The sequence below is a fragment of the Falco naumanni genome, chromosome 1 (assembly GCF_017639655.2).
Source record: "Falco naumanni isolate bFalNau1 chromosome 1, bFalNau1.pat, whole genome shotgun sequence".
NCBI classification, from domain to species: Eukaryota; Metazoa; Chordata; class Aves; order Falconiformes; family Falconidae; genus Falco; species Falco naumanni.
In genome coordinates, this window is record NC_054054.1 from 51,693,056 (window position 1) to 51,720,784 (window position 27,729).

Below are 27,729 nucleotides of genomic sequence, written 5' to 3' on the forward strand. Positions count from 1 at the left end.
GCTGCAGCTGGCTCTGCCTCTGCTCCACTCCCTTGGCCCTTTCCCTACTCTTCAAGATTATAATAGCCTGAGCTTTCAAATATAAACGGGAAATTTATGCCCTTAAAAGAGTTGTTGCATACAATTTAGGGCAGAAAAAAATCCGTAAATCTACACTATATGGTTGCTCATTACATTTAATAAGCTGATTTCACAATTACCTGCTTCCCTGAACACTTCCTCTGATTTATCTCTGGCTTCAAGTTATATCTTATAAAGCTAGTCCAAACTGCACATTCCTTGCAGTAGTGTCTGACTTACCTGAATGTGTGGATATAGTGTTTATCATGATAGGGCTCAAGACTTAAAGCATTCTTTCATTACTAATTAACCACACTGAAATTGCTTAATATCTTAGCACATTGACTGAGGAATATTATCTTCACTATAGAATTGTAAAGTTGTAACTACTAATTAAATTCTATAGTACTCTTCCAAGCAGGATTTTTCACGTTCAAAATAATCACTGTGGAATATTCCAGGGATGTAATATGGCACACATCAAAACAGTGAAAAGGCAAGACACAAAAAATTCTCCAGAGTGCTAGTTCCAACATATTTTTGCCCATGAAAGTGTCTATGACTAAATCTAATTCCATTCAAAGGGCACTGATTTTGCATAATTCTGTATTCATGGGCATACATTTTAGAAGGACTTGCATTCTAGAATGGTTCTGAGTTGTATTTCTCTTAATGGGTAGCGAAAGCTACAGAGGTTTTGATATGCTTACTTTATTGTTTATAAAGGAATTAAAGAAAACCCCAAACACTGAACAACAAAGCTTTCTTCCCTGCGTTGTGATTTTGAATCTCTGGGAGGACTCATGAGGACTGTGTGTCTATTTTGTAAAAATGGTTGAATTGATCAGATATATTCCTCCTTCTCCATTAAAAATGACAAAAAAGGTAGTCTGGACTCTGAGCCAAGATCGTTGATGAATAGAGCATAGTTAGTATCAGTCATTATTAAGGTCCTGATTGTACTGTGTGTTTTCTCACAAACACAATTATAGCAAACTAATTTGCATTGCTAAATGAATGCTAAAAATATCAAAACATTTTTCCCTGATGGCCAGACAGTAGTTGATCCAATCATTAAAATACATATAAACAGAAGTAACTACTCTGATGACAGCTAAGATGATTAAGCACAATATACATAAGAAATCAGTTATTTACCTACCAGTATGCTCTCTAGAAGAAGAGCCACAAAGCTTTTGTTGAAAAATCACACCAGTTTATCACAGAGGTTTTTCTGTGGCACCCGGAAGATCTATAAAGGCTTTACATTATTCCTCATTCAAAATTTACCATGGGGCCTGTTGGCAGCATGTGCTAAGGGACTGAACTGCAGCTACCGTGTAGGAAAAAGTAATTTCTGCTTTTCCTAGCAGGACTGATGACTTTGGCTCCAGCAGCTGCTATAAGTTGTTATTCATTTTGCTGTACAAGAAGACAGAGTCCAAACAGCCCGACACTGCAAACAGGTGGGGTCTTGCCTTAGCTTGCATCTTGTTCAGAGCCTGCATAGATCAACTTACTTAGCCACAGATTAAATCTGTGTCAGATATAGAAATAATGGGGATTATTTGCAGGAAAATCGTTTGTGCCAGGTCTCCTTTTGAGGCAAGTGCTAGACCAGTGGAGATTCAAGAGGATACCTGTGTTTTTTTAATTAAATGTACTTTGAATATCTCTTTGCTTTCCAGCTCTCACCAGAACTGTAAATGTACCTGTGCAAAACCTCTAAGCTTCTCCTATGTTGGCAGAGACTTTTTTTCATAGTAGAAGTGTTGGTGTAACTACCCAACTGGAAAACAGAAAAATGCTTTAGCTCTTATTCAGCCAACCACAGTTCCTCAGTACATCCCAATACATGAATATTTAGTTTAAACTGTCAGAAATCAATTTGACACTGTGATCACATACTCCTGCAAGCAGAAAACATCTAAATGAATGGAGTGGATGGATGGATTAGTGCCTAGTATTCCCCCTATTATGTACTTTGATGTCATTTCGGATAGCGTGCCAAAATTTATAACCAACCCTCCCACCCCCCCCGCCCCCCAAACTTACAGAAAAAACTTCTGGAAATATTTCATTAGTTATTTTTGTCAAGACTACAGTTGAAAGGAGCCATTTGTATTTTATAACAGTTGGTAATAAAACATTTACAGTACTGTGCCAATATTTAATACACAATATAGAAGACGCAAAATGAACAGAAGGTAAATCTGGCAGAGTTTAACATGGAGTGATGCTGTGGGAATGTGCATGTGTGATCAGAACTGTATCACTGCGGAGCAAATGGCATTCCAATAAAATATAGCAGCAAACTGCTTTTCCAGCTGTGTTAGACTTCCTTCCCTCTTCCCTGGAACAGAAATAAGAAAAGATATTTTACCCTTGAAATGACTTGCAGAAACCAGATGAGGCTTTGGGAGTTAAGATCACTGGCTGCTTTTGCCAGACAATAAAGCTGTATAGAATAAATGGATCCCAAGGAATTTATTTTGGTTTTATGACTGCCCCCTTTGGGTTTCCCCTCCATCTTACTGAGTATTTTGTAAAAACCTTCTAAGTCTTATTTAGGTTGCCTTCCCTGTTTTCATTTCTGCTGGAAAGCAGCACAGTATTCATTGCAAAGAGTCTATTTTTGTGTAATTTCTCAGTCCTTTAGTACCACTTCTGCACGTAAGGATAAATAGTGTTTAAACTGCTCTTACCCCATTTGAAGTGATCAGAAACGTTCCCACTTTTTTTCATAAGGTTTAGACTGCATCTCCACAAATTGTCTGTGCCATCACAAACAAGATTCAGCTGACTGAATGTCAGTGCACAATGTGCATGTCCACATCGGAGCTGTGTACACTGACATTATACTCCATGGAGGCAGAGCTAGAGGGAGAACCATCTGCTAAAAGAGAAAATCAAGACAGAGGAAATGCACCACATCTTTTGGTTTTTTAACTTTCCCTTCTGTATTTTTGGGCCTGGATCTGGCTAACTCAGCTGCAGATGTGTACATTTTTCTTATGTCTAAAGCTGCAGGAGACATTTCCAGGCTGTGTGACTTGTTTTGTAGTACTTGTTTTATCCTCACAAAGCACATACTTGTACAGAATAACCTCTTCTTCTGTGCCATTATCAGGGCCTCCCATGACAGGCTAGTTCCTTACAGCTATGTTGGTCAAAAGGAAAGATCATCTAAGAGTACAGGTTGCCCAAAGAGATGGTAGATGACCCCTGGAAACGTTCAAGGCCAGGTTGCACGGGGCTCTGAGAAACCTGATCTAGTAGCAGATGTCCCTGCTCATTGCAGGGGGTTGGACTAGAAGACCTTTAAAGATCTCTTCCAACCCAAACTCTTCTGATTCTGTTGGGTCTCCACAGTACAGCTGAGGGTGTTCTCTGACCTGTGTAATAAGTAGACAAAGAGAATTACATGCAGCATAAGGTTCAGCTTGCAGTCATTGGAAGTGTCATGGATTCTGGATAAAGCTGATTGGTGCCGTAATTTCTGGGTTTTGTTGCAAGCAGCAGAGTTGTTTGAGAAATGGCAGTGTGGCAACAAGCGTGAAATTAAAGTGTCTGAGTAAGCTTGCATTCATGCATAATACTCTGTGCAAATATATTTAAGTAGATGCCACCTATGAATAACCAGGCTTCTGCCAAAAACAGCTTAGTCAAGCATTGGCAAAAACACCCCGCAGCCAGCCAGGTCAGACTGCAAATGTTTGTTAGAATCCTGCTGATATTTAAATTCTATCTGCATGAAACTCCCCCAATTTTTAATACAGTTGCTGATGATCACACTCTAAAGGTTGTAGATCTTCTATTCTATAAACTTTTCATTCTATAAATCCAGGCTTCTCAGTGGCTGTGTGTGCATTGGCAGGCAGTGCAGCCCAGCAGGAGGGGCTCTGCAAAGCAGAGTGGCCGGTGATGCAAACCTGACATCCACATGTAGCACATTTGGGGAAGTTTAATTTCAGATGTGCTCTCACCTGTTCCAGTGCTCTACAGGCCCAAGGCTGGGCAGATGGGATTAAATGCTCTCTGGAGCACATCTTCTGGTTTTATATCACCCAAAAAGAATCTGATTTGGGCGCTAAAATATGAACCAAAATGCATGTAAGGCTGTAAGGTTGAGACATTAACTTCAAAAATGCCTTTCCAACCTGAATTAAGGTGCTACTATAATTGCATCCTATGCAGCTGATCATCTCATCTTGCTCAAAACAACTGTAATCATAGAGAAAAATCAAATGTGCAATTACTTTTTTTTCCCAAATAATTTTTCAACTGGAAAATTTTACATTGAAAATCTTTATAAATTACTGGCCCTTCTTCCAAAAACTCCATGTGTCTAATCTGTATTACCTGATACATCATGGATCCAAGGATCATTTACTTATGAGTAGTACTATTAATTTCTGTAGGATTTGTCAAGTAAATAACACAATTTAATTTCTTTCCAGGATCAAGATCCAGATCAAGATCCAAGATCATAATGCATTTTGATTGGAACAGAACAATAGGTGTTTTCAGAAATAATGTGAAATATTACCCACTTTGGTCCTTCCCACTTGAAACCACTACTAAGCAAAGAAAAAACAAACAATGGGTCATTATAAGAAGTGATGAGCATGAAATAGTTTATTCTGGGCGATGAAATCTGTCCTGTCATGACCAGATATACTCTGCTCACTCGCTTGATCCTATGATTATTTCAGTCTATGCCCAAATTAAGCAAGTAGACCAACACCATGCTCATGACAGATGTAAAATCTTTACCTTAGCACATCTGTAAACTGTTCTGTTGCTCATAGGAACACCATGTCATTTCATGGAGTGATAAAAATCTGTATTTTGTGAAAAAAATTGTGGCAAAAATTGCATATAACATGAAGCTAAAATTTTAAATTGGTTCAATTACAAAGAACTTTGTTTTGTAAAAGACAGAACAGAAACAGTGCCGTAAAAATACATTATTACAAAAAAAATATTTTTCACTTCCAAAAGCCTAACTTATCTGTTTTAAAAAGTTGAACTGAAATTTGCTTATGGATGCTAACCCTTAAAATTTATACACAATAAGACAGAACAAATAAAATTTATGCACAATAAGACAGAACAAGCATGCATTTATTATCAAAATGTGGATGTACAAGTTGTAAAATACCATAAATGTTTGGAATTGTGGATGTTGTTTGGAAAAAAAAAAGGTTTCATGTCAACAATACTTTGGATAAATTATGTTTCTATTCAAGATGGTTCTCATCCAGAATAGATCCATGAAAACAGACACACATGTAACTTCCTCACATTTTATAGCACCTAACTATGGATCTGAGCAAATTCTTAATGTTTCTAGCTCTCCTTACTAAGCTGCTTTTCAACTCTGGCTCAGTCAGCCTATTGTTACAAATGAAAAGGTCTATCTTTGTCATGGTTATCATACACTACTAACGTGCCTTATCCTGCATCCACTAAAGCCACTAGCAAAACCTGGACTTGGCCAGGGTCACATCTTTTACTACAAAGCAGAATGCATGAAGTTAAAGAACAATGTGAGTACATTCAAGCTCCAACTTTTCCAATGGTCTTCAGGTATATAAATTATATTATTCAGTATTTGGCCTATTTAACACTACATTCATGTATTTACATCATATACATCCGTTATAAACTCAATACCAGGTGCTCAGAAACAGCTTTGTCCAGCAGTTTCACAAAATTTCAAACTGGACCATTTTAATCAACATTAAGATTAAGAGACAGAGAGGGTAACATAAAGTCTTCAGGATAAAGCTGGCCCCAATATAACTTTGTCTCTTGCAAGTAGCCAGAAATGTGGCAATCTTTGAGAAACTGCCTAATGAATTGTTTCAAGTTTTCTTCCAGGATTTTGAAAAGGAAAGTCACACTTACTTATAAAACGGTATTTTGTTGCTGATGGTTATTTTTCCAGTGGCAGAGTCAAAAGAGCAGGATCATATGCGGAAAGTCTCAGCCAGTGGGCTCCATGGGTTTGTCATTGTCTAGGAATCCTGCTTTTGGAGGAGTCAGATGTCCCAGGATCTGAGGGGTGAAGATGAAGGCATGCGCAGAGAGGACCTTTCCTCGCCTTGCTAGGGTGGAGGTGTGTGCAGGGCTGTAGCTCACTAGCTGCTGCAGCCTCTTGTGCAGCCGTGTCCCAGTAAGTTGTTGTTACGCCCATCTTGGAGTTTCTCATGACTCTGAAGGGATGTTCTGCTGTCCATGCTGGAAGTCTGTCCACTTTGATCCTGCTGTCTTCTTAATCTGCCAAAGTTTAAAAACATTGATATAGCTATCGTGCAGATAACTGTATCAGAATGACAACTGTTGCTGGTCCCAGAGATAGCCACATACACCTCTGTATAAAACAGATTCCTGCACCATTTGCTCCCTATTAACTCCTTGAGCTTTATAGTTGCTGTTTATTTTAAGTGTTGATGATTACTTCCTCCTAAATACGTGCAGTTGGGTCTTGGTCAAATCCTGCTCCCATTAAAGCCTATCATAAATAACCAGCAGAGGAGAGTGCTTTCTCTGGCACCTTTGCTCAAACTATAACTTGACAAAACCTCCAGGTAGCTCAAGGCTGATGACAGTTGTTGACTGGGCACACCATGGCAGTAAGCAGCTGCTCCCCTTTGCTGTCCTACAAAATTATCAGTAACTTCCATCAGTAAAGAGGAAGAAACCATGAGTGAAAGTAGATTCAGTATTCCTCATTTTATTACTTCATATGTTGTCAAAGCCTTCTAGGTGGTTTCAAGGAACAACACCAACAAAATCCTACGTTGTCTAAAGACTGCAAAGTTATCTTCCTTTACTATCATTTTCTAGAGAACAGCAACAGCCCTAGCAGCACCTTCAGTTCCCACCAATCATTTTATCATCAAGCTTCTTGGCATTTCTGTTCAGCAGTGGTATCAACTTCTGTGATTTTACTGTAATTCATGTGATATTCAGTGTTCTCTTCCAAACACGGACACCATATAAATACTTTCAGGAAAGCTGTAAAGATTCATGGGGAAGCTATGAGGTAGAGAATATATTTTTTTTTAACATAAACAGCTGCTGTTTTGGAGGAAATTTTCCCTGATTGTTTTCTCAAAACAAGAAACAGCTGTTGAGGTATTCCCAAAAAAGGCACCGAGAGTTGGGACTAGAGACACTACTGAAGAAGGTCTTTGCTACAGTGATTATAAGTGGTATATATGGTATACTCCAAAACCACTTTATAACACTGAATATGTAGAAAATGCTCAATAATGGAAAAGCACGCAAAACTGAAATGTAAAGGGTAAGTTTCAAAGGGTAAAATACTTCCAGGTGACATAAAGATTATAGGGACACCATACTGAAGACTCAGAAGAGAATGTGAAAGGACATGAGAATACTGTCATAGCTAAATGGAGGAATAAAGGAAGCTATTTAAAGTAAAAATAATGCAAATACTGTCCAAATAGGTTAGGTTTAAAAAAGTACAAACATAGATTAAATAAAAAGCTATAAGGCGACTGAAAAAAAAAAAAAAAAGAAGAAGAAACTGCTAAAAACATCTACCCTAATGGTGATTTTCTCAAGTGCACCAGAAATACAACTGTTACCAGTGAGTCTACAAGCCAATGGATGACTGAGATATTAGAGGATAGCACAAGAAATATGAGTCCCTAGATGTCTTCATCACCGTTCAAGACAAATGAGCTTAGAGGCATTCCTTTCTTAATGAGAAATTTGTCCATCATATCCAGTCAAACTATCAGTGAAACAGCTTTAGAACCAGTTGTTCAAATGAATGTTGACAAAGCGTTAAGACAGTGGATTTTCATCTAAGGGCTCTAAGAAAACTGAGATATATAATTCCTGCACATCTGAATGTAGTATGTAACTTCCTGTTGAAACTGTCTTTGGCACCAAGGAATGAAAGACAGCAAATGTGATGATATTTTTTTATATATCTATTTTAATAAGGGCTTCAGAAAACACCCATGGGGACTACCAGGAGAGTAATTGAATGAGGCAAAGACTTGAAACACTTTAGCGTCTGAGCTACTGGACCTTACAAGAATTGTAGCCATCAAGAAAAAAGGCTACAGTGCTTGGAAACTCATGGCAAACTGTGGGGTGCAAACTTATAAATAGTGGAGTGAGACAAATTTTGGCTTTATGGAGATCTGAGGAATCACTGTGTTCTAAGACATGCAAGGTGCTTTCTCCCTGAATTTGTTTAATGTTTATGTGGTTCATAAAATGCTGGAAAAAAAGACATTTACTGTACTGCTAAAAGTAATGGGGAAATAAGAAGTCTCTCAATAACAGCATAAAGCAGGAAAACACCATTATTATTTTTTTAAACCACTCAAACTGGCACAAAGGCAGTGTGTAAGGCGGACAATGGAGAAAGGAGAGAAATAAAGCCCATGCTGAGTTCAAAAGATACCAGTGACTAGCCTCAAACTTCCCACTCTCTACAAAGGTGGTTTCTGTTGTTGATCTATTTCCATTATTTTCTTTTATCCTGTTCCTACTTTCCGGGTCTATTATTGAACCATAATTAGATTTTGGGGGTTTGGAAGTGCTAAGGAAATACGTTGTTTTAGGAGTGCTTCATTGTGTTGCCTTTTCAGACATTTTCTGTTTCTGTATCTAGAATTAGAAACTATCGAAGTAATCAATAGGTTATTAACCTGATGATGTAGTAAAAAAATAATTGTTAACTATTTAATAATTTATCAATCAGTTTATTCAGTGATTAAAATTACATAAAGACTTCACTATAAGGCGTTATTATGGGCATGCTAACACCTATTTAATAGTATGCCCTGGGAGCTGGGGAATTGGACTAAGAATCAAGAGATGCTGCTCCTGTTTCTACCTCTGTCACCCTCTGGGCAAACTAAAGCCTTTTTCTGTCCCTCAACTTCTCTCTTGACAAGTAGAGAGAATGTAAGGGGGTGAAGCTGAGTGGGATTTGTATTTGTCCAGAAATCTCACATGATTTGGAGCTCTGATCATAAATCTGAGCTGGATAAGTTGTGTATAAGAAATAGAAACAAAAAGAACATTGAATCCATGACTGGACTGATGAAACCTTGGGTTCTTGTCAGACCCATACCCACAGGAGATTTTTCCGGATAAACTGGTGTCAAAGCAATGTTATAGGCTTGTACTTGCAGCTCTTGGCTAGGCAAAGGATACAGTGAGCAGGAACATGCTGAGCAACATGGTATTTCCCTTGTACTTGCACATCAGATGTTGAGGCAGCTGCTGCCGAGAATGATGGAAGCTGAGAGCTTTGTGCCTTTAAGTACTGCTCTGTGTTTCACAGGCCTGAATGAAATGGGGAATTACAGTCTGGTGTCTGTGATGATTAAGAAAAGGTGGCATATATAATCAAGCAAAATGTAATTATACTGCATATGTAATTATGCATATATGCATTATTGAATATATAAAAATAAAAGAGTAAAGAGAACAGACTGGCTAAAAGCTAGCATGGAAAATATAATACTGAAGCAAAAAAGACTGCTACAGCTATGGTAGGCCAGACTGAAGATCACAAACATCTAATGAAACCCAGTAGCAAACTTGGGGACTACCAGGGAAGAACTTGCAGCTCAGCTTTGTTCACTAGATGAAGAAGAATACTGAAAGCTTGTCTTCAGGCTGCTTAGTAGGAGAAGTGGAATGAAGAAGGATGAAAAGTTGCAGATTCAACATAACTGTCAAAATTACAGATTTGCTAAGAGACTAAGGCCTCCTCCCAAACTACTGAAATTTCAGCAAAAGTGAAATAAAGCAATTGGTCTGTATTTCAACCTAGCTCCAAACTGCAGTTAGGCTCGGGTCAGGACCTAAACAAATCTCACCACAGCAGCTGTGTGTGCACAAGCAGTCTCTTCAGCTAAAATGTTGGACAGTTGTGGAAGGGAAATTTGTCTCTTGTTCCTGCACTTTTGATTCCTTGGTACCAGAGTGGGAGCACTTTTCCATCAGATGTTCTCAGCTTTTTAAAAACACGGGCACCTCAACACAGTTCCCGTAATCATGGCAAAATAGATGCAGTCTGGGCCATTTTTATGCAGTTTAAATGTGGCATTAGTGCAATAAATTACTCAAATAAAACTGTTTTCCAGTGATTGACTTATCTTGCCATTAAGCTGATGCAGCTACCTGGTAAAGGCCCAGGGAGAATGAATTGCTTGATGAGGACTTAGTTGTGGATCTGAACCAGGTTAGCTGTTCCTGTGCTGAATGCTATTGACTGAGAATAAATGGTAAAATGGCCAGCTGCAGATGAAAAAACTGGAAAAGAAGTTCTAGTAGATAGTTACATGGGGGAAAAAAAAACCAACAGAGAACAAAAATATCCTGCAGGGAAAAAGAGGATAAAAATTAGTATGAACGTTGTCTGTTACATTTATTCCATGACAATTCTGTACAAATACATAAGTAGTCTCTGAGGCAGTTAAGCTGGGACTCGGGTGGTTCTGCTGAACCAACAAAGAGATAAGCTGAGTTTTCCTTCCCTTCACCACTGCCCCATGCAATACCGATAGTGTGTGACACAGCACTGAACAATCTCCTCTCCAGCAGTGAGGAAGAAAGAGGCTGTACCAATCAATCACTACAAGAATGGGTCAAGAAAAGTAACTGAGCCTTCAGTCCAGTCTTGGGCTTCAACAGTTTTTCTGGTAAAGACAAAGTCTCTGTGTGAGCTATGTAAAGGTTTTTAAGATTCTTATTACCTTGATATGCAGATATTATAGTAGAATTCCTGCGGTACTGATTTCCAACGCTGGATCTTGAATCAGGTATTGGTCAGTGGAAGGGCATTCAAGGGACAGGGAATAAATGCTAGTCAAAAAAACCCTACAGCAATATAGAGCAGTAGCAGCAGGCTTACAAAATCTATCTGCTACGTTTGAGAACTGTATGGAAGCTGTCACACTGTCTGTCACTCTTGCCTGTTTGCTCTGGGCAGACAATACCTTGGTGCACATAACACCTTTGTGCAGCTGATGTACTCATCAATGGGTCTTGCCAGGCTGTCAGTGTGAAACTGAAGCCACAGAAATGCAAGCTGTTTCAAACAGTGAGGACAGAGAGACAAAAGAGAATTGAAGCCAGCAGAACTACCACTCCTCGGAGACTCCACATGTACCAGGTCCTACAGGAATTTTTTTTTAATTTTTTTTCTTTGTTTTTTTTTGCAAATTTGCAAGTGACTTTGCCCATGCTTCAAACCCAGCCTCCTGGGTGTGGAAGAAAGAGACTGGTATGAGTGGGCAGTGGATTTGCTTTACCACTTCTAGATTTAGCATTTTAACTTGACCTACTGATATTTCAAACACTTTGCTGGAGAAAACAGCTTTTGCTTTTGGTTTGGGGAAAAGGTGGGCAAACTGTTTAGAAACAGCAGTTTTATTGTATGAGAAAAAGTTATATTACTGGAAACTTTTACATTCCTTGAAAGAAGCCCTGAGGGGTAGATAAATCTGTGGAGCATTTATCCCAGTTGTTCTTCACAAGGGAGGGTGTCTGAGGTCAGAACAGATGAGGCACATCTATGCTAGCTTTTCAGATTCATGAATCCTGGGAGACAGCTTGCTAAATAGTTAAAAACCCACCTCAGTTCTATGATGTAGCAGCTAGAGAGAAGTAATGCTGATGACCAGATGGCCTTGCTAGAAGGCTAATTCTGAACATGTCTGAATCATGAGAAAAAAATAACTGATCTGTCAGTGGGAATGATTGTGCTCAGAAAGGGACTATTTCAGCTACATGTCTCTGTGCATGTCACTGCGTTTTGTCTACTGGAGCACAGATACAGAAACTACAAAGAGGACTTCAGAAAAAAACAGTAAAGACCTTTATGTCTAAATCCTGGCTTTTTAGAATATCAGCTGATAAATACAGACTATTCCAAATATAGTATTCTTTCAAAATGCAACACGAAATAATTTTCATTCTCAATAGAAAATATCTAGCAATTACATTTTGTAAAGGAATTAGAAGAAGCCAGAAAGTGACAGACATAGGCATTGTTTTGTTATATCCTGGTCATAGAAAATAGAAATTCGGAAGATATGCCATATAACTAAAATTGCTAGATATTCTGGAGTTGCAAATATTCCAGCCAAATTGAAAATAATTTTTACAGACTGGTGTAATGCTGCAGAGTTGGACTCCATAATGTAAAGAGGACCCCTACTGTAGCAATATCTCACAGGGATACTTGCATAGCTGGGAATACCCAGCATGTCTACCCAAGATAGAAGCTAGTTGTAGATAGCCAAGACTGAAGTGAGATATCTCAGCACTGAGGGGAGGCAAGGTCTGTTCCGTGCCCACTGCTATTGCCTACTACTCTTTTTTTTTTTGTTGTTGTTTTTGTTGTTGTTCAGTGTTGTAATGATACATCAAAATTTGTACACAAACACAAGCAAAAAATGCCTGGGTGAATGAATCAGACAGAAGTGGTTAACATGACTGCTTTAAATCTTCCCACCGCATCACTGCCTGTCCCTGAACGCAACTAATCTGTCTTGATGATAACAAAGCACTGTTGTACCAAGTGGTCTAGAATTTGCTTTCTAAAAGAAAGGAGATGGTTAGTGGCTGGTTGTATCCCTCATCAGAACTGGATTCCCTTCTCAGTTACAGACAAAACAAAAATGAAACTCTCAGCCCTAGCATTTGGTAAATTTGTGGCACTCTATTGCTCCTCAAACTATATCCCCACCCATCTCCTTTATTTCCAGACAAAAGGCGTAAAAAGAAAGGGAGGTCGGGATGTTAATGAGACGTTGGAGTTTAACTGTGGCAATATTTCATCCTTGTGGAAAAAATATATAGTACATCCCTATGTTCCTCACATTTTGGAGCAGTTCCATGCAGAGAAACTTGTTCTGAGAAAAAACAGAAGGATTTGGACTGTGAAGGCTCAAAAGGACTCACACTGTCACCTCAAAGCCCAGCGTTGCCCCTGGCATTGGTAATCTGAAGTGTGACAGAAGGTATAAACAGAAAGCTGCATATCTTGAACTTTACATGTCAAGTATAACCACCACAAGAAGGCATATGTTTTGGTTTACCTCTCTGACCTAAATAATGAGTGTTCATTGGTAAGTAGGTGGTATAACAGTGTTGGTCATACCAGCTCATTTTCTGGGTCAGCTCACCCAGCAGCCCCAAAAAGACTGTTTCCTTGGTCTGACACTAAGTAAAAGTGTTCATGGCATCCAGAATCTTTTGTGCTTTAGACAGAAAAAGTCACTGCCCCAAGCTCATGCAAAGCCTTATCTTTCGTAAAATCCCTTATTTAAGTTTTACAGGACCTCATGCACATAAGTAGAATTGCACATCCTACAAAATCAGGGCATTTTTGGGGCAGTAATATGTAGGTCCTGCAGTGTGCACACATCTTTTAAAAAATAATGGGTTATATGTATGTGCATTTAATACTCCACTTCAAAAACTTTCCACGCTATTTTTCTGCAATCATTTTAACATCAATTGCAGGCAATGATTGTAGAAATGTTAACTGAGCATGATTTCTGGGACAATAAGCAGCTTGGCTTGTCATCTGTCTGCCACTGTGGGGAATAAGAATGGAGTTTGCTACGTGGACACTTAATTTTCTGCCTGCATTTTTAAAGATTTCTCTTATAAATTGGTTCTTGCTGTGTTCTGTTTTTGTAAAAGTTGCAGAAGCTGGCAGCATTTTACAATTGTATGTGTTACTTTTTCTCTTATATCTCCATTATTCTGCTTACTAGTTTTCATCTGCCAGGTTTTCATTCAACTACATTTTTTTAAAAAATAAAGAAGAAAAAAGTGAGCAAAGCATCCTGGTCAGGCTTTTTTTAACTGAATACACATATTTTGGAAGAGTATTTTTACTTTTCAAAACAAAATACCCACCAAATATATCAGAAATGAGTGGAAATTCCTGTATTTGATTTCTTTTTAAAAAAGTTAACAAAAATAAGATCAGAGGTTCAGGACATTTGTATATTTTACACTTCCGTCCATCGAGAAGAAAATACTAACCTTTGCTCAGTGTAAATCTTAAGGAAACATGCTAACAAAAAAAGAATTAATACAATACTCCTGGATTGCCCACATTCTGTTGGTGTGAGCTGCAGATCCCGTCTTGCCATTTGATGCTTGTGTTTGCTTCCCAAGGAAACTAGGTTGCAGGGGGAGGAACTGGCATGTGGTTAGCACATGTGAACAGAGGTAAGTTTCTGGCCAAATTCTGCAAAATTCCCCAATTTGAAAAGAAGTGCTCTGATTTCATAGCAACATATATCACAACTAATTGATATAATAATCTTGCATAAGATTAAGTTACCTGGTAACCCAAACACCTGCCAAAGTATTCATCCACTTCCCATTCCCCAGCTGTACCCAAGGAGGTCTGTCAGGCAGCAAATAGAGAGCTACATGGGAATGTCATTTCTGTATTTTAGGCATCAGCTACATTCGCACCAGAAGGTGAAATGGCACAGGGATCGATGCCTGGAAACTAAGTGACACAGATTGGCTTGCATCCTTATGGCTAAGCTCTCTGACTTTCAAACCAGAGTTGTATTCCAGCTGCCTAGTAGGCAGCCTTTGGTCTATGCTGACCTCTGAAACATGAAGGGAATGACGTCAGAAAGTGATTTTGGCCTGGGAAAAATTATGGCAGGGATCATACTAACAACTAAGCAGTAGGAAGACTGTCTATATTCCACTTCTAAAAAATAAGCAGAAAACAACAATGAAGGTGGAAAATGCAGGAGAAGTAAAAAAGCAGAAATGGAAGGAGAGTTAAACACCTGAAAAATGAGGAAGGATTCAAAAGAATCCCAACTGTGGAGGACTATTTAATTAAACTAACCAATTATATAGCTAATTAAAACTATCTTAAAGGACAGTTGTATATAGTTAATGTTCTTTTTTTTATTGAAAAAAACTTCTTTACACCTAACAGAGGAGCAGTAACCATGGCAGAGTTAGTTCTTTAGCTTGTGCACAGAGTGATCTCAGTAGTCCTTTCAGGAAAACAGAAAACACTGAAAAGTGTCTGAATTTGCTAAACATTTTCAAGTAAACACAGAAAGAACAGTCTTGCTCTGCACCAGAGGAAGCTTGGTTCAGATCTCAGCAGACTTAAGGACCAACTGGAGCAGAGACAACACTCATCACTCAGCAACATCAGCACTGTCACACAACTCCAAAGTGAAAATTAGAGTCTGTAAGCTGATTTCCCCTTGCTCTAGAATTTGTGTGGAGAATCAACATGTGCAGAGAAGCTTTAAATGAAACACAATGCTACTGTGTGTTTGTGTAATAGCAGGTACGTATTTTGTGAGACCTCGGTCTAGGTAGCAACCTCACCAAATCACTAGCAAGAGTGGACGTCATGAGTCTTTTGCTCTTCCTTGATAATGTTCATATTTATAACTTGCTCGTTCTTGGCCTCCTGCCCCCATGGCTAGGTGCATATGGCTCAAATGCAGTTGCTCCTCAGTTTGTGTTTGGTGCCATACAAGATGCCCTTGATTACCCGACACTGAGAGAGCAGGCAGATGCCACAGCAGACCAGACAACCTGTGCCTGTTGAACTGGCAACTAGGCATTTAGTTTTGCAGAAATGAACCAAGCCCACAAATGTGGAATGAATTTTATGCCAGCTAACTGTAGACAACAGAAAGATGAATTCAGGCTCTCCCCACAGGACAAATAGAGGCACTGACATAGATTAATTAGTTCCAGTCTAAGTTATCTAGTATATGTGTTGCAGATCAACCTTGGGAGGTACAAGTCTCTCCTCAAGGACTACTAAAGGAGCTCAAACTAAATAAATTATTTTTCAATTATTTGTTTAAAGGAATATAGTCTTGTTGCATCTCCAGAAAAATAGATACCTTTCCTCTTTGAACCATGGATTCAAGGCCCTTCCTGTCTAGCAGCTGTATAAACTCACCACACAGCACGCTTAGCAGAGCCAATTTGCTTCTGGATTAGAGCTAATTTACACCCACACTGTTCAGGTGTGCAGGAATTGAAGAGTACTATCAGCCTGGAACATAACACACAGCAATAAACACTGCCAAGAGCAGGGTAATGAAGTCACTGAAGAGTACAGGAGTGCAATTACCTGTTCGCCCATGCGGATGTGCCTGTAGCATATCCAGGCTCTGGGTCTGCCAGCAATGGCTTTTCTGCATGACTTGGGCTATATCTTGAAAAACACTTTGTCATCTAATTCCCAATTGTTTCAGATACCTTTGAAAATCTTGTGTGCTCCCTTTGGGGTAGGAGCTGTCCTGTGTCTAACCAATATTTAACTCAGTCTGGTTTTGGCCCCAAACATGTACTCTTGGTACTGACTGCTTTGACAGAAACCGTTGTAATCTGAAGTCTGTTTTCCTAATACACTGTGAGGTATGTGTTTTGATAGCTCAGTAGATTACCATGTAATCATTCAAATAACTCTGTTTAACTCCATTTAAATTTAAATGAATGAGGTGCACACTAAAAGTTATGCTTTACTACAGCTGAAAGTAAAATGATGGAGGAAGTATCCCTGTGTAGCACAGATGTCTTCTTGTACCACTGACATTCATAACATTTACTCCCACCCTTTCCAAAAATCCTTAGGGAAATGTGCTTACACCACAGCTAATAGATTCAGGTTGGTAGTTCCTGCTGAGTAATTATGTTCAGTAAATGCCTGTGAATATAATTTTCTATCAACCAGCAATTTATAATCAAGCGTAATGGATTCAGGTGCACATACAGCGTGAGTGACATATGAAATACTAGTATGTGGAAGTCTGGTGACAGATTATACTGGGTGCTGTAGTCTGTTGGCCTGCAACGTCTTGAGGTCTCAGGTTTACCCTGGAACTGATAAAGCAAAATAAGAGTGAAGACATGAGGTAAATAAATGAAAACATCAGATCATGTACAGCCATTTAAGAAAACAAGACTAAAACTTCTGATCAACACTAACATTAAATCATGTTCAGACTAGTAAAATAGGTGTTTCTTAGAAATGGGTTATTGTCCATCCAAGACAAGGATCATCATAAGCAATATCTGTCCAGCCACATCTTAAAATGTGAACTAGTTTTTCTAGTTTAGGTAAGTCTGCAGATCCACATGTGCAAGGAACAGGAAAGCAGCTATGAAATTCCCAAATAATCATTTTATTAGACTTTGTGGGACCACAGAGAGAAAATTTTCTTTCTAGTTAGCCAGAATCCAGTTTAAAAACTACAGGGACTTGCCCAGGAATAAAGATATTTCTCAGCAGTGTAGGCCAAAACTTATTCTCAGGAAAGACATTCATTTCCTAGCCTGCCTTTGGTGTGTATACTGAAGGATGCAGTCTCACCCTTTTGTTCAGTTGTCAGCAGGAGAAGAGTTCACAGGAGTTGCTTTGAAGTACCCTCTTCCTTTATTCTTCTGGTGAAAGTTTCAAGGTAAAGTGATTCTTTGGGTCAAGTACAAATTAAATATACTGGGAGAAGGACACTTCGTCATCTGCATCTAAGGTTAGATATACTTTACTGGAAACATATTCTCAGCCACTGCCACCCTCACTGAGACCCTGGACCTCAGCAGGAAGATCTTAGAGACGAGTTAGAGTGAAGAGGCTTGTAATAGACAGCAGATCACAGTAACAAGCATAATTTTGCTGACAAACAGAATTTAAAGACAAATCATATTGTGATGCCTGTGAAATGCCTGCTGCCTTTGTAGTGATGGTGATGCACAGGTCTGCAGCTTTGTGGCAGTGAACTGGTGGGACAGATACCGCAGCAAAGCAGGACAGGACGAAAGGGCAGTCAGCCATCACCAGGATGTGGCCATTCAATCCCATCTCATTTCTTCTCTTTGCTTTTCACACCTCTCTCCTGGTGCTGAGAAGATGATTGTGGTTCAGAGGTGAGTGACGAAATATTACGTGTGACAACCTCCTTGCATGGCAGCACCGATTTCCTTAATGTCGCATCCCTAATTGAAACTGCAGCTCCCATGGGAGCCATATAGTCAATAATTTAAGAACTGGGGTATGTGGAAAGCTGTATTGGGTTTGCGTGGCAAAGCTTTTGTAGTGGGAGTCTACAGGGGTGGCTGCTGTGAGGAGCTGCCAGAAGCTCCCCCCATGCCCGATGGAGCCAACGCCAGCCGGCTCCAGGATGGACCCGCCGCTGGGCAAGGCCGAGCCCATCAGTGATGGTGGTAGCAGCAGGGGGACAAAGTATTTAAGGAGGGGAAAGAAACGGTACACAACAGCAACTGCAGCCAGAGAGGAGTGAGCAGGTGTGCGAGCAGCAGCCCCGCAGACACCCGGTGGGTGCAGGCAGGGCCGGAGGGGCTCCAGGCGCCGGAGCAGAGGTTCCCCCCCAGCCCGCGGTGAAGGCCGCGGCGCGGCCGGCTGTGCCCTCAGCCCATGGAGCCCACGGGGAGCAGGGAGAGGCATCAGGAGTGAGGCTGAGCCCGGGAAGGACGGAGGGGTGAGGGGAAGGTGGTTTAAGATTTGGTTATATTTCTCATTATCCTACTCTGGTTTTGATAGGTAATGAATTAAACTAATTTCCCCAAGTCGGGTCGGTTTTGCCCCTGTCGGTACTGGCTGAGTGACCCCCCTGCCCTTATCTCGACCCATGGGCCGTTCGTTACATTTCTTCCCCCCTGCCCAGCAGAGGAGGAGATTGATGGAGTGGCTTTGGTGGGCACCAGGGTCAATCCGCCACAAAAGCCAGTCTGGCTCTGCCTGATTATTTGGACTTAATAAACACTCTCAGATTGAAATGAGTGTCTGGGAAGAGGCTGGTTCAGCCCTACCCTTCCCCTCAGAGCAGCAGCTTCCAGGAATCACAGCCTGTAAGTTTCCAGGGAGCAACCACAGCCTGCACTGACCTCTCTGCTGGCTCATCTCTCTCTAACTATTCCTCATGCAAGATTTATCTGCCAAAGTCCAAAACTTAGATTCACAAGAAGTCTAGTTAACCATGCAGCTCTTTTATTCCCTGAAGGATGGACACCCCCAGAGGAGGTGTAGCTGGCAGTTCATTTGTGATCACACTGTTTAATTCACAGCCTTTAAATAATTGCCAAACCTCCCTGTACAACACATGGGGAGGGTGGGTACCTGAGTCAGGTATCCACAGAAGCCACTGTATTGAACAGTGAGCTGTCTAGGCTAGTCACTAAGGTGCACCTACAACAGGAGTATGTATTATGCCCCAGGTAGGACACAGGCAAACTATCTCCAGCTGAGTTTCACAGCCCTGAGTTCTTCCCAGAGGATGGGTACCTGACGTCCCCTGAAACACAGCAAGGGGCAATGTGAATCTTAACCTAACTTTCTTACTGCTGTAAGTCTGCTTTATTTCCCCTGTTTCCAAAAAGGACATATACATATACATATACACATTTTACTGTGCAACCCTTGTGCTATTATGAACATTCTATATGAAGATGGAGACCTTAAAAGCAATGAGAAAGTATACAGGCACACGCCCAGACATTCCATCTAACAGCGATTCCCATCTCTCATAGCGGCCCATTTCAGTCATTAGTGGACACTGTCAAAGAACAAGGCAAATGGAGAGAAATGTCTGCTGTGGCATATCCTCCTCACTACTGACATTTCCAGACTCCACAGATCAATGAGTATATCAGAGGTTTCACGTCTCATGGACCTAAATTGATTTTTTTTCATTAATTTCTCTAATACATTTTGGAATCTTTTGGTATCCTAAACATTGACTTGGCAACGTGTTGCATTGCACTAAAAAGCATAGCTTTTTTTCTTTTAAACCTGCAGCCTGATAACTTTGTGACCTGGAGTTACCAGAAAGAATGAATAATCATTGTTTAGTCATCTTCTCAATAAGTTTCATAACATATTATTATTTAGCCAGTTTCTGTCTTTTCAGTTGCCTGCCTCTGAGTTTAAACTAGTTCAAGTCTAAAATTCTTCAGCGTGAGCCATGCCACACCTGTGGCCAATCCCATTTTTCTTTTTTTTTTTTTTTTTTTTTGGCAACCATTCTAAGTCCTCTGTAACTTTTTTGAGACAAGGAAGCAGAACAGCACATGGAACGGAGGATGCAAGTGTATGTAAATCTGTATACACACAATGACACCCTGAAGTTCATTTCTCTATAGCTTTCTTTGCAGTTTTGAGCATATTAACACCTTTTAGTTGTCCACTAAGCATTGCGCTATCCACAGTCTTTTCAAAATATCTCTCCTTTACAACTGAAGATAATTTAATCTGTTGCCATAAAGGTAAAGTTTAAATTATTTTCTTCCTAACTTATTTACATTTATCAGAACTGAATTTCAGCTGCCATCTTCTTATTATGCTGTAACTCGGAACCATGACCATCATTACTTACTGCAGCTCTTTGCAATCAGATTTAGTTTTGACTACTCTGGCATCATAAGTGGGCTTTGTCACCTAACCATTCACTTCCCTTTCCAACTCATTTATGAATATATTCAACAGATACACAAAGTATCAAAATGACTGGCAATAATAATGTATCATTACTGGCTTGTTTCTGCATAGCTTCAGCAGCTGGCCCCGAAATAGTTTTCTAAACCAGGATGAAGAGTTCAGTCTTCATAACTCAATTTATGGAGACTTGCAACAAGTGAGAGTTTATGCTAGTAAAGACATGAAGAGAGATGAAGAGGACTCATGAAGGTAATCCCCTGTGGTCACTGAATGACCTGTTATGCAGCCTTCATTTATCATAGATATGATGTGTCCCACGTAATCTATTTAAAAAAAAAAAAAAATCTTGTATGGTGCTTAGAATCATACAGTTTTGGTTCCTTTCCAAAGTCTGGGATGTGCAAAGGAAGATTTTTCTTTTCTCTCCTTCTGAACTGACTTTTGATCAGTTTCTCTGAGGTGTGTTTGTGTTCAGTTTTCTGTAAATTGCTGGCCTACAGTGCTGAGGTTCTTCATCTGTTATCCTGATCCTTCCAGGACCATGTTTTGGCACAGAGAATACTCTGATATATGTACCCTGACACGAACTTTCATTGTAAATTTGGATGTCCATTTGGTGAAGTGTAGCCACTACAATGATATTATTACTTGCTTGGGAAAACTATGCTTATTTTTCATGGAAGGCTTTGAAAATGAGGTTCCAGATACTCATTAGCCCCCTGTGAAACTGTGAAGAGAACACATTATTGAAAAAATGGCTTTTGTATGACCACCCTTTCTCAAAAAAAGTTATTTTGAATTGATGCCTACATAAAAATTACTGGCTGGACCTGCTATGCCCAAATCTTTAGGCTGCTTGACTCACTAAGATAATAGTGACATTTGGACTGGTAATCTTAAACCAGTAATCATGAGCAGGAATCAAAGACACAAGTGTAAGGGCCTGTGTGACCAAGAAGCTGTTATTAGTGCCCCCAAACAATTTTAATCACATTCAGAAAGGCATTTTTCTAATTAGATGAGATTGCAGGAGCAATCTCAAAAAGCAGACATATTCATTACAAAAGGGACAAGAAGAAGATCAGCAAAGACCAGTATAACCACTTGAAATACTCAGAAAGATATAGATTTAAACTGAATTAAGGTCAGCAGAAGCGGCAAGAAAAGAAATGTTGTGCTGTAATCTCATCCAAAAAGCATTCAGATATCATGGGGATTATGATAATATAAATATCTTCAGAGACACTAAGTGACATAAAATACTAAGAAAAGTACATTCAGTAAGGTATACTGCAAATCATTATGAATATTCAATTCCAATCCAACCAAAATGAAAGAGAATACTCAGGGACTCTGGATTTGAATCTGAAAAGACAATTGAAATGAAAGAAAAAGAACTACAAAGAGAGAGATAATAAATTTGATCTTGTAAAAAATGCAGAGAAAGTTAAGTAAACTTTTATCATATGATATGAACAAAATCAGACAGGATTTTAAGCTTCTTACTCTGCTTAAAATATGTTCCCTCAACTTTTGCTGTTTATTCTGGGAACAGAGAGATGTCTGTTCACCTAGAGCTGTTCACTACCTATTAGAAAAGAACTAGGTATGGACAAACAGCAGGAATTATAGTAGGAAAAGAGAGGCAAAGGTGCAGCAACCATCTGACTGCTTCAATTTGTGGCAGAATTTTTTTAGTGTGGTTGTACTGAGCAAACACTGGGAAGAGAAATAAGTTGTACCACTAGCTTAAGAAAGAGACAAGCATGTTCAGATCAATGGGAACTTAAGTAAAAACCCCTCCAACTTCAAAATCATCAGTAGATTTTTGAAAATTTCCACTAGGATTGTTAAAATATGGATATTTTGCTTATTGCTCTATTACATTTATTAAACTAGTTTTGCAAAATTCTAACCCATTTTCATGTACATTGGATATATGAAATACATGTTTTATTCAGTAAAAGGTGGCTGTATGATTTTACATTCATTAGCATGGTGATAATTTTGAGGAAAAGATTGTGAAGCATCTAACTGAAGGATTATTGTGCTGGAGGAGCAAGTATTTCTTGTTTTCTCCTCTGTTCTTTGTTTGCTCACCTCTTTAATCTTAAAGATATCTTTAAGGAGAAGAGGAGGCTCAGGAACCATAAAGAGTAAGAAATATGATTCCACTACATCCAAATATTGAATTTATTTCTTCATTTTTGGCTATTTCAGGTTTCGGACATTCATAAACAGATGTAGAGGTAGGTGAACATTTGTTCAGTGGTAACAGCACAAAAATAGCAAACTAATCTGTGCTCAGCTTTTTAGTAAAGCCGAGAATGAAATGTGACTTTGTAGAATCTTTCTTTCCCCCACAAAACCCTGAAAATATAGCCTACAGCTTCTAAATGAGATCGAGTTCTTGAAAAATTGCTGGTAGGTCTATGGGATTACAATTCAGATATTGCAGAACGTTTGTTGCTGCATTTCTAGATATAATAAAGCATATATCTGCAGAAATAGATTTAAAAGCAGAAAAAAATCATTTGTTACCCAAAGGAGCCAAACAAATCCCTGAAATCAACTTCAGATCATATTCTCCAGCTAAGACCCAGTGCGTGGACCATTTCTAGATCACAATTTATTTTGTTTATGTGTTCAAAACTAAGCAAGTTATTTTACTGACACTCTTAAGGAGAACAGAAAACATTTCCTGCACCACATTCAAACTTGGACTGTAAAAGGATTTTCCCACGTTATTTTTTCTTTGGATCAGGATGGCAAGAACCCTCTGTTAAAGGTACTGGAAGATAATGTCAATGTGGACAGTTGACATACAACCGTGTCTTATAAAAAGACACACAGTATTTTAATTTGTAGGTCACATCCACTGAAATATCGATGTTAATAAGAATAAAGCCTTCCATCTAGTGACACTTCAGCTACTCTGTATCTGAAGCACTGGAAAAATAAAATCAACATAAAATCTGCTCACAGTCTAAGAGATTTCATTCTGGATGCTTAATGTTTTTCTGCACAAATGAAGATGAAGGTATAAAGCTACCTCTTCAGAACAGCTTAGCCATTTTACATGGAGTAGAAAGTATTTTTAATCCATGAATGTTGCGCATCCCTAAAGCTCCTCCTGGTCTGCTGTTACATTATTTGGAATTGTATATGAGTGTCCCAAGAGGAAATTGCATTGGGGGTGGAAGATGAACATGGCCCAGATTCAGTTTTGCTTAATCCTTTTATTAGAAGAAATGGTGTTTCATAGGAACAACTGTTGACTCGGATCACAGACGGACTTTGAAACATTCAGTGTCTATTTCGCACACATGAAAGCAGTATTCTCTGCAGATTTCACAGATTTCCCAGTCCATTTTATAGGATTAACAACAATGAGAACATGCCTAGCTAAACTGAAGCACAAAACTACACCTGGACTTTATAACTGCCATTTTTAGTACACAGGACAGTCTTTTGCACTTATATAAATCTCAGGAAAATGGTTTCATTTCATGTCTGGAAAAATTCTTTGTTTGGTAGGGTTGTTTTCTGGCTTTTTCTACAAACTGGGAGTTGTTGATCTTCACTCCATTCCTCCTCATCTCCCCAGTGAATTCTGAATAGTAGCAACAGAAGATACTGTGTGATCAGGAGTGTGTGAGTGTATACAAATCTAACTTTTGTTACTCAGTTACTGACTACACTTCCTTGTCCAGGGAACTCCTACCGTTAAATCCAATACATAAGGAAAACAGCTAATATCATGGATCCAGGTCCTTTCCTGATTCCTATTTTAACAAAACACATTTGTTCTATCATTCTGCATCTCTTTGACTATATACAACGATCTATTTCTTTTTAATTCTTTATGTCTTTCATCCTATCTCATAACAGTTCAAACCATAGATATCAGATACATAGTTAAACTATAGCCCAAGCAAACAAATTGCATTCAAGGACAATGTAAGACTTACTGAGAAGGTATGTTGCCTGAATGCTGCTGGTAAAGCCATCTGGAAAAATATCAGCTTTTTTAACTGAACCTACTCACTTGAAAGCTTGGCTTAGAGAAAATGAACTGTCTTCCTCATGCACTCATCTTGCTTAAAATGTTCCTATAAATAGCAGTTGCTAATTACTTAACTGCAGAAAGTAATAGAAAAGTGAAAATGTGCACATTCTGTCTTTGCCAGCATTAACTTAAACTATTAAGTTACTTCATTCAGTCTTTTCAATTATTTTTTAATTATTTCTAGCTTAGTAAGCATTTTCTTTACTATCACCCCATCCATTTGCAATATAAGAGTTTCTGGTAGTCTTCCAAGCTCCTTGGGAAGAAAATAAATATACCATATTTTAAGATTTAGAGTACCTGTTGCAGAATGAAAGATATATAGTGAAAAAAGAGTCCCAGTCTGGAAGTATCATCAATATATTCAATAAAAGCAGATTTATATCATATATATATATATATATATCTCATAGATATTTTACAAGTACTGGATTACAAAATGTTGTGGAACTGGGATGGTTAACATTGCACTCAGCTACACATTACGACTTGAATTCATCTTGCTCAGTCAAAAATGTCAGAAATTTATTATTTTTTTTTTTTTAGTTTTGATATTCTCATCTTTTCCCTTGAAAGATGGGCCAATTTTTTTGATTCAGAGTTTCATAGGGTTTATGTAGTGTACTGTGCCACTGAAGTAAACTGAGCAGAAGGCTTAAATCACAAAAAAAAAAATGTACATTTTTGTAGATTAATAAAATGAATTTCTAGGGAAGCATGCAGAAATTTTCAAATAGCTAGACTATATAAGCAATTCTGTTCTATGTAGAGGAACATGGAGGAATATCGAAATATCTGGCTGCATCAATCTGAGACTGATTTAAACCCCTGCTTGGGATTGACACCTCACCTGATGGTACGATCACATATCATTGCATATTGAGCTCGTAGGAACAGTTCATGTCTTTCAGCATCTGTAGCTGATGAGAATTCCTAAGAACTTGATTGGCCATATGGCTTTGGAAATTTATGTAAACACAACCTCACCCTGTAGATACAGCCTTGAGGGCACAGAAAGGTCTAAGGAAAATCACCGTGAATTATACTGTGAACTACCAGTATATTGGTGTGCACTATGTAGCCTCTTCTCTCCGGTATGATAGCATCTGTGTCTGTCATTACTCTTCTTCTGTTCCCGTTAACTTGAATTCACTTTGCACTTCACAAATTCAACCTCTGCTTCCCTTCTTACTAGCATTCTTGTCTTTCAAAAGTATTACAGAATTCTCTCCAAGTCCTTCTTTAGCTCTAATACAATTTAAACAAGAAGTGATTGTGATCTGGCTTTAGACAGTGCAGGATCTGTTGTAGGTCTAGACTAAATATTTTTCCTTTACCGTGTCAAAGCCAATGAAGCAATGACCAAAACACATGCTGTTCTGAATGAAATACATGTTTTTATCTTTCATTTCCATTTTACTTGTACTCCATTTAAAAGTCTCCTTGATCTCTCAGCAGCCTCTCAGAGTCCTTTATAGCTTGTGTTGTTACTGTAGTTGTGCAATATGAAACAAAAAAAAAATTCCTATGCACTGCTAAAAAATGTTCGAGACTAATACAGTAAAATTATGTCAAAAGAAATTGTTCAATGCTAGTGAACACAAACAATCAGATTTTGGAAATGTTTTACAAAATCTGGTATTTTATTTTATCTTTCAGAAACTGATGTATACTGGGTTTCCTTGATATATGTGACTCCCAAGTAGGTGAGCAAGTCATATCTGGAAATGAACTAGTTGTACAAACAACTTCTTGAAAACACAATAAATTGATTTATCAATGTAATCTTTATCTAATCTTGTTATTACAGTCTTACTTATTTTGATTTTTGTGGACTAATAAAATTCCTACAAGGTTCAGGCATTCCCTACTTCATTGATACCAAAACTGATTCAGAGAAGACCACCAAGACCATTGTGAAAATCTTTTGTGAGCTGACTTGGTCTGGCTTTTCTTGTTTATGGCTTTTACATAAACATATGGCTCTCTTGTGCTAGAGATTGTGCAAAATAACGAAAATCTGTTGGACCTTTTTTTTTTTCCCCATTTTAAGTCCTCACTGTAGTTTCTGTGAGCATTCAGTACTGGGCATAGACATATCCCACGGATTGTAAAAGGAAAAATAGGATTATCCATGGCATAGTTTCCTTCATGACATCATGTCAACTGTGTAAAGTTGACAATACCTTTCCCAGTTTTAATTACAGAAGACAGTAATTACCTGCATTGTAAGCATTAAGCAAGATAGTCTTTTTAATCAAATTTTAACATTTCACAAATCCATTAGAAAAAATCGCAGATACAATTAGGTCAAATAAAACCACTGAATATATTGAATGAAATGCAATAATTTGACCAGAGATATGAACAACTCCCTGTTAGGAGCTATATCCATTAATACAAACAGGTCCATAATGGCTGCAACTCAAACACAGTAAATTATGTGAAATGCAGTGTATTAATTGGACCAGGTAGGTTATTGACATGCTTGGGATTCAGACTTGTGTTTCTATGAATTCTGGCTGACTCAGACTGTGAAGCATTTCCTTGTATGTCTGATGTAGTTTTAATATTTATCTTTGTTGAAATAACTAATATTGAAATAAACTTCTTTATTGTGGTGAAGTATGAATAGCATTTTCAAGTCAGCACACTGAAGTTCATATCAGCAAAATTTCATGAGTTATCACTTTCCTTGGTTTTGTTCAAGTCCTGAAAAAGCAGCTCCTTGTATTGTATTCCCTTTTCTTAATTGCTAACAGTTTGTCTGGAGAGCGTCAGTGACATTTACCTTATCTCTCTAACATACTCCCATCACAAGCATTTCTGCTTGCTTTCAAAGATGGAAGAAAGACAAAACCATCACACCAGAGACTGTAAGAGGAAGAAATCAATGGAAAACCAGCCTTTTAGCCCTTGCTGCTGTGATCATTAATCACTTTTCCTTACACTGGGAGGAAAAGGAAAAAAAGTTCTCAAATTAATTTCAGTAGTGAATGCTAAACAGGCATTAAGAAATGTACTTACTTCTCTCTGTTGAATATGATAAATTCTTTCCTAACGGTTTCCAAGCACTGCTGCAGGTGTACGTTCTTTAAAAAACAGCATG

The 27,729-nt window shown here is 38.6% G+C and overlaps 1 protein-coding gene across 1 annotated transcript in view; it reads right to left on the reverse strand.

Annotated features, from left to right (window-relative positions):
* Window positions 1-5,116: 5,116 nt before the first annotated feature.
* Window positions 5,117-27,729, reverse strand: part of STK32B (serine/threonine kinase 32B) — a 180,204-nt gene continuing 157,591 nt past the window's right edge. The window contains exons 11-12 of the mRNA XM_040593883.1: window positions 27,648-27,712; window positions 5,117-6,345 (exon numbers count right to left, since the gene is read on the reverse strand). Coding sequence (XP_040449817.1) covers window positions 6,207-6,345; window positions 27,648-27,712 — 204 coding nt within the window. The 3' untranslated portion in view covers window positions 5,117-6,206. The remainder of the gene's footprint in view (window positions 6,346-27,647; window positions 27,713-27,729) is intronic.